At 37.8% G+C, this 15,579-nt stretch overlaps 1 protein-coding gene across 2 annotated transcripts in view; it reads right to left on the bottom strand.

Annotated features, from left to right (window-relative positions):
• The window catches only part of LOC106745280 (sodium/potassium-transporting ATPase subunit alpha), a 74,377-nt gene extending 59,204 nt beyond the window's left edge, over window positions 1-15,173 (bottom strand). For both annotated transcript variants that reach the window (XM_014620743.1, XM_014620744.1), the window contains exon 1: window positions 14,926-15,173. In XM_014620743.1, the coding sequence (XP_014476229.1) occupies window positions 14,926-14,955 (30 nt within the window). In that variant the 5' untranslated portion in view covers window positions 14,956-15,173. The remainder of the gene's footprint in view (window positions 1-14,925) is intronic.
• Window positions 15,174-15,579: the final 406 nt, after the last annotated feature.

Raw genomic sequence — 15,579 nt, 5'->3', positions numbered from 1 at the left:
AGGAGGAAGAGGAACAGAGGAGAGGAGAAAAGAGGTAAGAATATTATGAAACACACGTGCCTCGTGTATGCACGCGCGCACATGTATGTCGTATCACACTGATGATGAGGTTCGTCGCGGTGAGCGCGACGCATGGACGAGAATTCCTGCACGCTAGTGTATGTATGTCGTGAACGACGACATATCTCGATAATCAATTCAAATCATTGACTGCCAATTTACGGTTTTTAATTAAATTTCTTTGATATTTCATGAAATATATTTCCTGTGAACGTGATCACATACGAAAAATGAAAAAAAAATCCGAGAAAACAGTCTTTGCTACTTCTTCCGAATAACTCGATGAAATCGTCGTTGAAATAAGAAATCGAGTTAAAAGCCGAGAAATAACCGAGAAATAAAGGAATATACACAATGTCTCGTAACTAGTGGTACCAGAATGTGAGTGGTTCTGTATGTATAAATAAAAAAGTAAAAAAAAATACACACACACATACATTTATACAGCCGTACAAAATCCAGACGTGAAAACATTTTATCGGAAAAGTCGTTTATTATAGCCAATATTAAAGATGCAAAGAAATGCTAAAATATTCAACTTAAGGGATCCTTAGAACCATGAGTCCTCTCATTTGATGTAGTCAACCTGCATCATTACAATCCTGGTCCTAATGCGCCTCGCCGCACTGCCGAGCGAATCTAGGTATTTCGGAACGCGTTCTTTGTGTTCCATAGATATATAAGACTATTTATGGAAAAGTGGATCTGATATACATAAATGTCACTACAATCATACAGCTATAATAGCATCGACTTTAGTATTTACACGACGCCATTAGTATATACAAGAGCGAATCAATAAGTGTTAGTAATGAAGACGCAAATTTTTCACAAAAAATTTTTTTTTTTTTTTCAATGTAATCCCCTTTTAGGAGGATACACTTTTCCCAACGCCGTTGCCATTTTTTTAATCCCTCTGAAAAATACGATTTGTCGAACTCTGCAAAATAGGCCTCTGTTTCGGCGAAGACCTCCTCACTCGACGTGAATCTCTTTCTACCGAGCCATTTTTTCAAGTTTGAAAACAAGAAGAAGTCGCAGGGGGCTATATGTGGAGCGTACGGTGGATGCGGCAGCAATTCATAACGCAATTCGGTCAATTTGGCTGTGACGACTGCGGAGGAGTGAGCCGGTGCATTGTCGTGGTGGAACAACACTTTCTCTTCGCCAAATTTTCTTCAGTTCAACATTGAATCGGTCCAATAAATCAGCATAGTACTGCCCCGCAATAGTTTTTCCCTTCTCCAAATAATCGATGAAGATCACGCCTTGCGCAGTCCAAAAATCAATGGCCATCATCTTTCCGGTCGATGGGACCGTCTTGGCCTTCTTTGGAGCACGTTCGCCGGGTGAATTCCACTGTTTTGACTGTTCCTTGGTCTCCATTGTGTAGTGATGGATCCATGTTTTATCAACGGTTACGACTCGACGCAAAAACTCCTGCGGATTGCGCTTAAACAGCTCCAAACACTGCTTCGAAATTGATAGCCGCTTGTTGTCCACCGTGAGCAATCGCGGCACCCATCGGGCCGACAGCTTTTTCACTCCCAAGTTATCATGCAAAATATTGAATGCCATTCCGTACAACACGCCTACGGCCTCTGCTACTTCACGCGTTTTCGTTCGGCGATCAGCGAGAATCAAGTCGTAGACCTTTTCAACTATTTCCTCAGTAGCCACATCTGCCGGGCGGCCTGGGCTTCTCATTAAAAATAGAAGAACGACCATGTTTGAATTTGTTGAACCAATATCCGACGGTTGTCATAGATGGTGAAGGGTTCCCATAGATGGTATCCAGCTTCGTTTTTATTTCTTCACACGTTTTTCCATCCACAAATAAAAAGCGAGTCACGGATGGATATTGCTCTTTTTCCATTGTATCGAAAAACATCAAACACGGTCACTACGAATTACTGTCAAATCAAAACTATCTTATAAATCATTTTGAAATTTGGTACGGCGTTGTTTGAAAGATGGTAGTACGATGTTATTGCTAAATTGCATCAGCAACGCCACCTGTGTTCAAATACGGATACTTATTGATTTATCCTCGTATCTAGAAATCGCGCGTATAAAGTCATTTCGATGCATTTACAGTGATTTGAAAATATTTTTAAATTATAGTGAGTACAAAGATAACGTATAATACTAAAAAGGATTCCTCAAATATTGCCTCTTTTTAATTTATATTTTAGATCATCTATAAGCTTGTGCAAAAAAATTAAGGGACAACCTAAAAATCAACCTAAAAATAAAGATTACTTAAAAAAAAGACTTGGGCTTTACTGGGCCTAAAATTGGCTTAGGGCTAAAATTGTAACAAGATATGTCAAATGAAAAATACTACCCTGAACCTGAATTTGAAACAAAAAAAAAACAGCTCGAATCTGATTTAGCACATCATAAGCCTGATCGAATCCAACCTAAGCCCGGAACATTTCTTTATCTTTACTAAAAATGATCATATATTTGCATCTACCTAAAAATAAATATTTCAACCGAAAAAATAGGATTTTATCGCGCCTAAAGTGTGCCTCGAACCAAAATTGTAACAAGCTAAGTCAGATGCAAAATATCGGCCCGATAGCACAAACGTGTCTCTCGATTGATGTTCACAAAATTGATCATCTGATTAGATAATGATATAACTTATTCAAATAATCTGAACCATGGAGCCATCTAACGGAATAAATAGTAAACTGACATTTTCTGATGAGGAGACGTTTCTTGCGTGAAAATTCACGATTTCAGACTTTAAATACTGAAATAACTCAGCTTTTAGACAACGTAGAACAAAAGTAAAAACAGTTTTATTAAGTAATGTAAACCCAAGGAATCGATTAAACCTATCGAGAATTTCATCAGATTAATCATTATTGTCGAACGAGAAATCTCGTCTGCGTCGAACACGTTGTCGTCGTGTAAATATGCACGGTTGCGCGTGCACTTGGCTCTATACACGACCGTGTATCTTGACTATGTGTACTATTTAATTGACTCAATTAATCGTATTTAACATGTTGAGTGCAACGTCAGTCCCTCGGTACTGACAGTGAACTTTTCGTTCAGGCGGCGTCACTCCCTGAGGACTGACAGTGGACTTTTCGTTTGGGCAACATTGGTGCGTGAAACCGGCATTGTCAAGGGTTAAAAAATTAATGTTATAATTTTAATGGAGTTTATTAAAACATTTTAAGCAAAGATGTGGATGAGATTCGCACATATTACAATAAGATTGATCGTCTCTTGGAGGTCACCTTCTTGCCATTCCCCTTCCTATTGTCTTCTGTTTATAATTTGTATACTTATGCATTGGCTGCACCATCTCACAGTAAAGTGAAACAAAGTAATCTTCTGTTCATACTCTCTATCCCAAAAACCTCTTGAGCGCTCGGCATCAAGTGCTCGCTCGCTGCCGCCTGAGCGGAAAGGATAGCAAAATCGGCGCCGCTCAACGTGTTAAAAAAAAATATTTAAAAATAAAAATAGAGTTTTTATTTCAACCTCCAACTGGGGCGATATATGGTTAAGAGTGTATATCTGGTTCGACACATCATTTTCCTCGAATTGACGGGGGGATATAAAGGATCTGTGAGAATGTCAATCGCGGTTTTAATTGCGTGACGATCTCTATTACGATTACGAAAGAACGCTTATTTTATGGCAATGTTCAAATCTCGGAGCCACAATAGTTACAATTCATTGCTGTACATATTATCTTTGTGCTCTAATTGGTCGATCTTCTTGCTCATTTAATTTGATTTTCAAAGCAAAAAACACGTTGTGTGCTTTTTAATTGTCATAATAAAAATGTTATAGTCTGGTATTTGACATACTTTCAGTGACACATGATGTGGACTGCTATCGCCGTCGTCATCCTTGTTTTTAACAAATCACGGTCGTCACCGGTTAACTCTGGTTCGATCACACGTTTACCGTCTGCGTTCAAATCCAGTTCGAACCAGTAAACTGGCGACTAGCGGTCTCGCGCGAGCTCGCCAGACATTCGTGCACCGCACTAATTTATCAATGAAGAACTCACATAGAAGTTGATTCTGACTTTTCTCCTTATAACATGGAGTTTTGTAGGAAGGATACGGCAATTTCTGTTGAGATTAATTAGACAAATATTATTCTCGAACTCCTTTTTTAATCCTTTCCTATATGATTCCTATATATAGACATTTCGTATTCTCACGAATTGTCTACATACAGGATATCCCACTTTAAATAATGCATTTTAATATCTCTTCTATAACTCGTCATAGACAAACATTTTTCAGACAAAATGTGAATGGTTTGGAGGAAGACACATGATGAAAATACGTTTGACATTGAATGACCTTGTCAAGGTCAGGTTAAAATCACTTAAAAAATTTTAAAGCAGAAACCCCCATTTTTTATTTCATATTCTTATAGCTGTTTTCAAGACCTTTCCAAAACACTATAAGAAAGTATTTTTTCATTAAATACTTTCTAAATAATGAGACTCGAAAATTAACGGATAAAGGTAACATCAACCCACCATTTTAAAGCAATTAAATTTAAGACTAAGAGGGAATGTTGATATGCTGTCCTCAGGCTCAGCTCGAAGTTACTTTGAATTTCTTAACACTTTTCGAATAATTTATGAAGCTACCGAGAGAGAGAAAGAAAGAGAGAGAGAAAGGGGGAAGGGAGGGGGAGGGAAAGACAATGAAGAAAATAGGGGGGAAAAGTTAGAAGAAAAAAAAGAAAGAGAAGATGATACAAAGAGAGAGCAAAGAAAAGAAGGACAAAAGTTGGTAGGCCAGGATGTGTGACAAGTGACATTCTCATACAAGAGTAGTCGGTAGTGGTGGTGGTGGTGGTTGTATCGATCGCGCCGCACTGCGGGGCTTTATCCCCTCCCACATCGCTTTTCACCACGATTTCTCTCTGCCCCTGACACCCTTCTGCCTCTACAAGTTTCCTGTTCTTCTTCGCCCCTTGTACCAACACACGTACGCATCAGCCACCTACCTTCGTACACGCATGTAAGCAACCGAACGTACGGTCCTTTTGGTCAAGTTATCTCTGACTTATACTTTATGCTGTCGATTAATAATACATCTGATAAGCAGATTCTCAATTGGGAAAGGGGGAAAAGGGTGCAACAGTTTTACTTCTTACCATCAAAATCTCGGGCAAATTCGCCGAGTGCTACTCTCGCTCACCTTGAAATCTGGTGTGCAAATTCACGTGCGATCAATAAGTGAAATATCGATGGCTAACCGCCGCCATCACCGTTGTTCTTATCGTGCTGACCCGCGGCAACGAAGAGAACAACGATTAACGCGAAAATAGAGATTTCGGTTGAAGGAATGTGATTAGATTATCTTTGCTATCACTACACATACGAAGGAAACGAAAAAGCGCGGTGGTATTATCATGAGAGACAGGTTCGCCGATATATCAGCTGTTCTGCGAGTACAAAGAAAAAGAGAGAGGGAAATGGCAAAGAGATATATTGTAATACGTCAGGGGATACTGAGAAGCATCGAAACGTGCCATTCATTTTTATTCGCATATCGATTCACTTTTTCTAAGTATCCCTAGATGCACATCATCAGCAAATGAACAAATTTAAACTGCGCTTATAATTTTCAAAAATGTTGATTAAAGTTTCATTTGGCTTAATAAAAAAAATATAATTCTGTTCTTTCATGATGCAAAAGTGCGCACAATAGTGCGCGCGTGCCACTAATTGAATGGACACGGGCGTACATATTGCACACGTGCCACTCAAGTGGTTAAATTGAAATCAACCTATTGAACACACAGAGAGAGAGAGAGAGAGACGCATACGCGTGCCCACACTTACATGAATTATTACGTATTTTTTATTATCTTCTTCTTCTTCTTACGTTAGACCTTAGGCCTGTATTTCCCTCTCACTCATATGCTTGTAGTGCGCATGCTGATTATATTATACAGCCATATGGAACCTACAGTTTAACACCGACTCAGAATGGCATATTTTGCGAGAGGTTCTTTGGGCAGATATACTCTGATAGCTTACTAGACCGCCCAGAAGAGACACGAGCGTATAAATTTTTCCGGTTCTGCCAGGAATCGAACCCGGGACCTCTTCTAGTGTCGTATATATTTTTAGAAAGAAATTCTAAAAGAATATACCAATGAAATGAAAGAGCTCACTAAGGTTTCGGTGAGCAGTATAGTACTAAATGCACACAATGGCTGTATTCAGTAGGGAAAGAAGTTCTCAGAGAAAGAAGCGCTTAGTGATTATCATCTGTGAATGGAATATTTTTTTATATTTTCAATAAGTTTACGGGAAAGTGCTGATAAGAAGTAATAATCGTTAAGCAATGTTTACAATGAGAACTTGGGCGTAAAACTTAAGCTTTAAGTCTTAAATTGTAAGAAATTAACCAATCACAATCGATTATTTTTCTCATATTCCACTGTAATTGGTCAATTTTATACAGCTTAAAAGCCAAATTATACTAACGATTGCTGATTCGATTGCGATTACTTTTCAATCAGAACAAAGCAATCGATGACTGCTTTAATTAGTTGACAAGTAATCGCCAATCACCAATCGATAATTGCTAGTGTGATTTGGCCTTAAGTCTTACGCAATGTCTATAAAGAGAATTTAAAGCGTAAGATTTAAGCTTTAAATTTTAGCCGTAAAAAATTGACCAACTCTAATTAATTATTCTCTTCAACAATTGATCAATTTCTTACAGTTTAACCGTTTTAGTGCCAGGGGTTTCTAAAAATCCGTGTCGGATTGTGCCATGCAGCGCGATAGCGCTTCGTTCATTTATCTGCGAGTAATGCCGATCGACGCAATCGCGCTGCTCTTTTTTCTCGTTGAAATATGCCGCTCGGCGCGCTCGCGCTTCATTTCATCAGTCATATCAGAAACGTTATACTAAACACTCAAAAGTTTGCGAAATTCGGAACCGAGCGCGTTGCGAATTGACGATCGTGACCAAACATCGCGGCACATTTCACCACAATACGCGAACAGCGCGATCGCGCTGCGTGGCGCTAAAACTGTTAAGATTTAACCCGTCAGTTCCCAAATGAATTTAAACCACAAATCTCTGTTTCCTCTTAGGAAATCTCATGTTTTGAAACCTAAGGAAACCAAATTTATAGGTTTTGAGTTTTTCAGAATTTTCAGAATTTTTCATATTTTTCGCTTATGTATCGCTTTTATTCAGTGTTGACAGAGCTCTGTTATAGATTAGCAGTGTTATTTCGATAGTTTATAAGTCAAAAATATTGTGCCACCTGGAGGGTGTATTGGGAACTGACGGGTTAAATTCCGGTCTACAACAGATGTTATAAATCTTAAAACTTAAGAAATTGATAAATCACAGTCGATTATTCTCCTTACATTCAACTGTGATTGGTCAATTTAAAGTCTAAAGTCTTAAATTCTAATTGTAGACATCGCTTTAAATTCTCATTGAAAAACATTAAGTATTCATTGACCAAATAGCTTAAAACTTAGTTTGCTGAACATAGGCAATGTATCAAAGCATTGAAGCTCCTTTTCCGCGATGCTAATTGGTTATTTTGAAATCTTAACCTCGATACAAGTCAACTTGTTTACATCGACTCGCGATTATCGTCAACGGTTGTCATCGTGGAGATTACGCGTTTGACAGTTTGCACAAGACACAGGCTACCATCACAAATGCGTATATATCTGTGTAGCCAAGCGAAATCTTCGTTTGGCTATACGTACAACAGTCGTGGACAAAATGGTTGTCCCATCCCCTAGACATAGTGATATCGGAAATTTCGAATTTGAAATATCATTTCTGAATATTCGTGCATTATGACTGCTAATTATTCAGTGAACTGACAAGGATGCTCCAAACAGTGAACTATATATACTATACTGAAATATGAACTATACACTGTACTGAAATATTAATTCCCATATTTAGCGCCTATAGCTCGATTTTATAACTTTTAACGTGTCGTTATCGTTACAGCGTCGTTGCGCAGCTTTTCTGCCATATGTTACACATGCGCAACATCTTAAACTAGTGACATTGTCATTAAGAAGTTACAGAATAGGCCCGTATTACAGTACCGTATTCTATAACTATTAACGAAAGGGTAGTTGTCATTACGCTGTTGTTGCACAAGTATTTCCTTATGTTGGTAAATGCAATTCTAAAATGTTGATCAAAAAATTCTGAAAAAATTCTCAGATCTCTGTGAGAAGAAAATAAACAATTTTTGTCTCTTGGTATTTTTCCTTAAAGTTAATAGAATTCGAATAAAAAATTATTTTAGAACAAATAATTTATAGTATTTCTCTAAATATCTTAAAAATAGAGGTTGTACGAAAATATTCTTCAAAAAAGTTTTCTTTTTTTCTTCTTCTTCTATGGCGCTTTAGTCCAAATCGAGCCCTGGCCTACCATTCTCTTCATATGCCTGTGGTGCGTACGCTGATTGCACACAGGGATATGGGACCTATTATATATAATTTATTTATTTATTTACTTATTTATTTACTCATTAAGTTATTATTAGGTTATTAAGTAAGAAATGTCCGACTTCCTTAAATAAGTTTGAGAATCGATATCTCTGACATTTCACTTCGATAATTTTTGTTTTTTTTTTTTAGTATGAAAGTATATCCTCACTCTTTCAAACACACGTTTTGGTTTGTGAATCTTTCAAATTGTCTTTTTCAGATCAATTTTTGTGAAACCATGGGTAAGTAAAAAAATATGTGTTATTTTCGAATATGAGTTCCGTCGTGGAACCAATGCAGCGCAGATAACTCGAAATATAACGATGTGTCTGGCGAGGATGTGGCTAATGAACGTATAGTACGTTGATAGTATGAGAAGTTCCGTTCTGGCGATTTTAATCTTGAAAATGAGCTATTTGGGCGACCCGAGACCAAGGTGAATAATGATGAGCTGAAAACTGTAGTGGAAGCGGATACATCTGAAACTATGTGTGAATTAGCAACAAGGTTTGACGTTATTATTTCAACCAAATTAAACCATTTGAAACAAATCGTAAAGAAATTAGATAGATGGGTTCCACATGAATAAAACGAGCATCAGAAGAAAAATCATCTCGAAGAAACTTACCTTTCTTTGCTGTCACAGTATAAAAGAGAGCCATTTCTACATCGTATTGTGTGATGAAAAATGGATTCTTTTTCGACAATAGCAAGTGTTCGGCACAATAGTTGGATAAAGATGAAATGCCGAAACACAGTCCGAATATTTAGTCCAAAAAAGTTGATAGATGTCTGTGCGCTAGTATTATCCACTATAGCTTTATGAAACCTGGTCAATCGATTACAGCGGATGTATATTGCAACCAATTGGAAATGATGAGAGAGCTTGCGGCTAAGCAGCCGAGATTGGTCAATAGAGACAGGCTAATCCTTTTACAAGACAACGCTCAACCACATGTCGCAGAAACAATGCTGCTCAAACTACAGGAGCTGGACTTGAAAACTTTGTCATCCATCGTATTCACCTTGCACCAACTGACTACCACTTCTTTCACACACTGGATCAATTCTTGCAAGGAAAAATATTCAATTCTCAACAAGCTACGATAAACGCCTTTCGCGATTTCATTGCCACTCGTTTTCCAGACTCCTTCACTGCCGGCATAAATAAGCTACCATTCAAATGGTAAAATCGTGTCGATAATTTAAGCGCACACTTTGATTAATTGTTCTGCTTTTTGTTCGATATAATGAAATCAAACTTTTAATTCAAAATCGGATATTTCATATTTAATGACGTAATGTTGTTATATATTTATTAATATTATTTATATTTTATTTAATATTTCGTTCACTCATCCAGAACACAAACACATATATGAGTTGAACTGCTGACATTCATGCCCGCCGCTTGCATTCTAACTGTACTTTTTCGCTTATAAATCGGTTAGGCACATACTTACGCTGAAAGTTCATTTTTTCTCATGTAAGTAACGTTTCGAACTTATGATGAATATCAACATGAACACAGTATAACGCAATATATGTGACATAATATTTCTCTTCCTTTTTATAGGATTTATCAATAATTTGGAATATGGTGCATCTGTAAAGATATCAAACTATACGAGGATCAATATTAGGAGATCAATGTATAGATATTCTTAAATTATGGATACAATTTTTAAGTACTAATTTACCATAAAGAATATGAACCTCTTATATAAGTATGATTGTATTCATACGACAGTTCTTTTTCGTTCGCTCAAATTTCTCGAACTGTCAGGTCAACATGAGAAATTTGTGTTATTTATACGTTTTTTTTATACTTTAGATATTATACTTTTGATTTGTGAAAAAAAAACTTTCCATTTTTCATATTTCACAAAACGGCTTTTGTCCATGAAAACAAGCACTGAACACTGCAGATATAGTTTGGTTTCGAGTCTCAACCTGTTTTTAAAATAAATACTATGAACACTTAACCCCCCATGAATATTTTAATTCAAAACACATCGAGCACTTTAAACAACTCGTTTTCAGAACCTCAGATCATATATATTCTCATCTAACATCCATTGAAACTAATAAAGATTCTTACACCTGACTCACCAGTTCTCGTACACCACCTTGTGAGAGCAAAAGAGAGCTTCCTAGGTAGCACAGTTAATTCCATGTACGTTCTTTAAATGTATGTAATACGATTATGAAACGTTGCATACGTTTAAAGAACATATATGAAACTAACATATGCTACCTGAGTTGTATCTGTATCCGGAAAAAGTATCCGTTGCAGAAATCCTTTTCACCGTTTCAACTCCTCACATTTTTACATTACGTCGCATACCTTCATGATTGCATACATAACAGTAACAATGAAAAGAAAGAAAAGGCAGGCGGTCAGAAGTTATCGTTCGAGAATAAATCACACGAGAGTGAGTTCCGAAAAGTGTGTGTGCTCCCCTGACACACATCGACACAATCGTTCAAATAATGACATAATAGCTAATTCAGTGATAATCAGCGCGAACCATAACGTATGAATTAGCACCGAAGGTGAGATAGAATCGGCAGAAAGGGAATCTAGACGGAGAGAGGGAAGAGGATGCCAAACAAACGAACACACATGGAACGATTGTCGATTCCGTGAAACTAACGGGACGTTGTTGCGTTCGTTTGTCGAATCAATCTATTGATTCGATTTTAGCCGCGTATATCTCGCGGTTAAATCTTGCGATCTTCCGCGAGCTGTCCATTTTGCATTACGACGAAAATTAATTTCTCGATGGAATGATCTTATAAGTATCCGATAATCTATGCAATACGATTATCAAAATGCGATGTGTGTTTACGTTAATTGGTTTGAATTGTGACGCGATTGCACAGAAGTTGTGAAGAAAAGTATTATAACGCGAGTATAGGGAGTGAAATAAATGTACAATGTAGAAATCGCTTTGACGGCAATACAAAAAGGATCTCTGCGAAGACAGACGTAATTTTTTATACTTATGTTTTTTTGCTATTTATACATTTTCTAAACATCCCCAACGAAAACACCATCACATTTTCTAGTTCTAATGAGCACGAGATTGTCAGTCTTGCGATTCTTTATTTAAAATCGAGGTTATCACAATTTTTCGACGGCTACTATTTCGTATCTCATCACAGGCAAATCCTTGCTCTTCGAAATCATTTTATAATGTTTTATCTCCACGTTTTCCATCACGTTTCCGGATCAGTGGTCCGAGGGAATCGCGCAAAAGTCGACAGTAAATCTCTCCAAAATTTAAATCAATGCTTATTACGCGCATGCAGATTTGTAATGCGGTTTTACTAGACATGCACCGCCATCTCACTGTTGCCGCGCGAAGCGGCTCGCGGATCGATCGTCGACGAAGGGCGCGTCCGATGATTTCCATTAGCTGTGTGTGCTCCGGCAGACCTTAGGGAAATCATTGGCGACGCGGCACATGTACGAACTTCAAATATAGAACGTTACCTAGCTGCTTAATGTCCAAATGATGACATAGAACCAAATGAAAATTAATTAATGTTGAAATTAGTGTTAACGAACCGTAATAGCATACCGTTCTCAATAATTGAAAATTTCCTAATAACTTTTATATCGACAAATAAGCATTATCGTTTCCTCGTCAAAACTTTTGTTCAACGCTGATTATTCTCGGAATTTTCGTGAAAAATTCAATGTTAAAAATCTCGTGTAAGAAATGTGAAGATAAAAACTATTCCCACATACAGCAATGTAATATTGCTGTAATATTAAATATTCGCCAAAATTCATCGCTGAAATGTTTCCGCAATATTTCAGTAATACCAGGTGTAGAAGTATGAAATCGGAATTTCTCTACAGATGGTGCTAGCCATCAGTTTAGGGACCGTAAGACCGCTTCTGCAGCGCCATCATCTCCCTCTAACAGCTGACGAAGATTTTCAACACACAACCCATACACCGGTATATTTTTCTATAACCTTAAACATGTAGAGTTTTGTGCCTATGAACTACGATTTGCGGACAGCATTGGTTTTTTGTTATCATTTGAAGAAAACTGCTGCAGAATCGCATCGAATGCTTGTCGAAGCTTACGGTGAACATGCTCTTGGTAAAACACAGTGTTTCGAGTGGTTCAAAAAATTCAAAAGTGGTGATTTTGACGTGAGAAACGAAGAGCGTGGGAAACCACCGAAAAAGTTCGCAGACAACGAATTGCAAGCCTTATTGGATGAAGATGATACTCAAACTCAACAAGAACTCGCGGATGAATTGAATGTGACGCAGAAAGCTGTCTCAATTCGTTTGAAAGCCATGGGAAAGATTCAGAAAGTGGGAAAATGGGTTCCGCATGAACTGAATGAAAGACAGCAAGAAAATCGAAAAACCACTTGTGAAATGCTGCTCGACAGATACAAAAGAAAGTCCATCGTATCATGACAGGTGATGAAAAATGGATATATTTTGAGAATCCTAAGCGTCAGAAATCATGGGTGAATCCAGGCGAACCATCGACATCCACTGCAATCGCTTTGGAAAGAAGACAATGCTCTGTGTTTGGTGGGATCAGAAGGGTGTAATCTATTATGAGCTGCTAAAACCTGGTGAAACCGTTAACACTGATCGCTACCAACAGCAAATGATCGATTTAAATCGCGTGAAAAACGACCGGAATATGGAAAAAGGCAACACAAAGTCATTTTGCTCCATGATAATGCCCCATCACACACAGCAAAACGGGTCAGGGAAACGATCGAGGCGTTCAGTTGGGAAATACTAACGCATGCGGCTTATTCTCCAGACTTGGCTCCGTCCGATTATCATCTATTCGCATCAATGGGACACGCTCTCGCTGAACGACGCTTCAATTCGTATGAAAATGTACGAAAATGGCTCGATAGCTGGTTCGCTTCAAAAGAAGAAATGTTTTTTTGGCGTGGCATTCATAAACTGCCGGAGAGGTGGGAAAAATGTATAAATAGCAATGGACATTATTTTGAATAAAATATTTTTTATCATTTTCAAACAACAGACGTGTAATTTAAAAAAAAATTCCGGTTTCATACTTCTACACCTGGTATAAGATGAACAGAGGAATGAATTTGTGTTACAAAAGCTATATAATTTAAAAAAACGAAGTTGACTTTTGACTTTGACGTCTTCATTCAAAGTCAAACTGATAAGATCAGAAAATAGATTCTTTTAAATTCTCCAGTTTTTAGAAGCAATATTTTCTTTAAAATACATTGTCCAAGAAATATTTGAAGTCGTCATTTAAAATGGGACACTCCATATATAAATTCAATACGTATTATTGTGTATTAGGCTCTCGTAATACACAATCAAGGAATATAAAAACAAATCAATAAAAGCCGACACAGTTGTTGGTACGAATAAATTATTTTATACGGAAAGATAAATATGGCAGCGTCAACGCACGCGCCGATTAATTTGCCAGACTTTTTTAACATATGCGGAGAATCTTTTTTCCATATAAAATATTTACCTTCCCACGTAAAATAATGTATTCACACCAATAGCTGTATCAGCTTTTACTAGCTTATTTCACTCAGTGTATCGTTCAAAACAAGTGAAAATATTAAACAAAATTATCTCTAAGATTATCTCTAAAAGACGCATGTTGTCTATTCAATTGTCTCATGCTTTAAATTGCTTTATAAATCATGCATATCGCGTAATTCGTAACATAAGTCAACCGTCAAAACAAACGTGCATTCTAAGTTAAAATCTCGTCGTGATATAACACGCGTAATCGAAGATTAATTCGCGTCGAACGTAAAGATATTTACATTTCTACTAATCCTGTTGCAAGCTCAACCGACTGTCAATACTCGCTATATTCGTTATATTTTTTAAAGCACCTCTAGGTTTCGATTTGAAAAGGGACAAATTAAAAGATTGTGAGATTCGAAAATACGCGTCCGCGGTCACGTCGCGGTTGTCAGGTCAGGTTATAGTTAAGCAGAACGGATACACCGAGACGCAGGGCGTGGTTTGTGTCGGACAACATGATGTTTCTGCGGCGGTTTACAATGCATGGCGCCGCATAGTGCGGCGTAACATGGAGGTGGTGAAGAGCTCGGTGAAAAGTACAATAACGATTACGACCGTTACTATCGTCGTCATCATTGTTACCATCGATCAGTCGCGTCGATTCTATGACTAATCTCTAAACTCGACGGTCGACGGTAGCAAGATTCAATCATGATGATTTTACTTCGGACGTAAGAACAACGGCGCAACTCTTGTTATCTCATCGCCGTGATATTTCGCCTGTATAATAACATGACTACCACGTGTCAAGTATGTAAAAAAAAAAGACGATAAGTAAAGTACTGACCTCAGTGGCTAGCTTCCCCTTGGACGCCATTTTGACAACAAACCGGTAGCGCTTGGACTTGACTGACTACCTGCTGGTCTTCTGCTACTCCAACTACTTGATGCGCACGTATTTTTTACGTCAGGTTGTCCCTGATGCTTGATTTCCCACACACTAAGCACCGTATACTATTAATCTGTGTATCTGTCTATACGTTCTTTCGTTCGATCGTTTATGCGTGCGTGGCACACGCGCCGACTGATCGCGCGCAACTCAACTTCCGCGTTCGACCGAACACGCAGTGCGCGAACATTTACCTCACTGAGAGAGAGGGGGTGGGGGAGAGAGAGATAGACATAACGTAGCTCGACGATGAGAGGAAGGAAGAAAGCAGGTGTGGTAAAAGAGAAAGCGAGATATGCGCGTGATTTGACGTCACGCTACGCACAATCCGATCACTCATATCTCATGATCAGCAAGAATATTTATGAATGCAATGAACCGCACGTTCGTATGAGGTCAAGCTTCTTTTATTCTTGGTATGCAATGATGTTGTAATAGAACTTAATAAGAAGCTAATGAATTTTTCGACGCGTGTGGAAAATGTAGCACTTTTCGTGATATGTTCACGTTTCTCTTGTAGACACGAAGAAAGCATATATCGTGAAGAAAATG

This window comes from Dinoponera quadriceps, unplaced genomic scaffold, assembly GCF_001313825.1.
Source record: "Dinoponera quadriceps isolate SergipeBrazil2010 unplaced genomic scaffold, ASM131382v1 scaffold1527, whole genome shotgun sequence".
Taxonomy (NCBI): Eukaryota; Metazoa; Arthropoda; class Insecta; order Hymenoptera; family Formicidae; genus Dinoponera; species Dinoponera quadriceps.
Note: the sequence above shows the minus strand (reverse complement) of the source record. Positions and strands in the feature narration are given on the sequence as shown.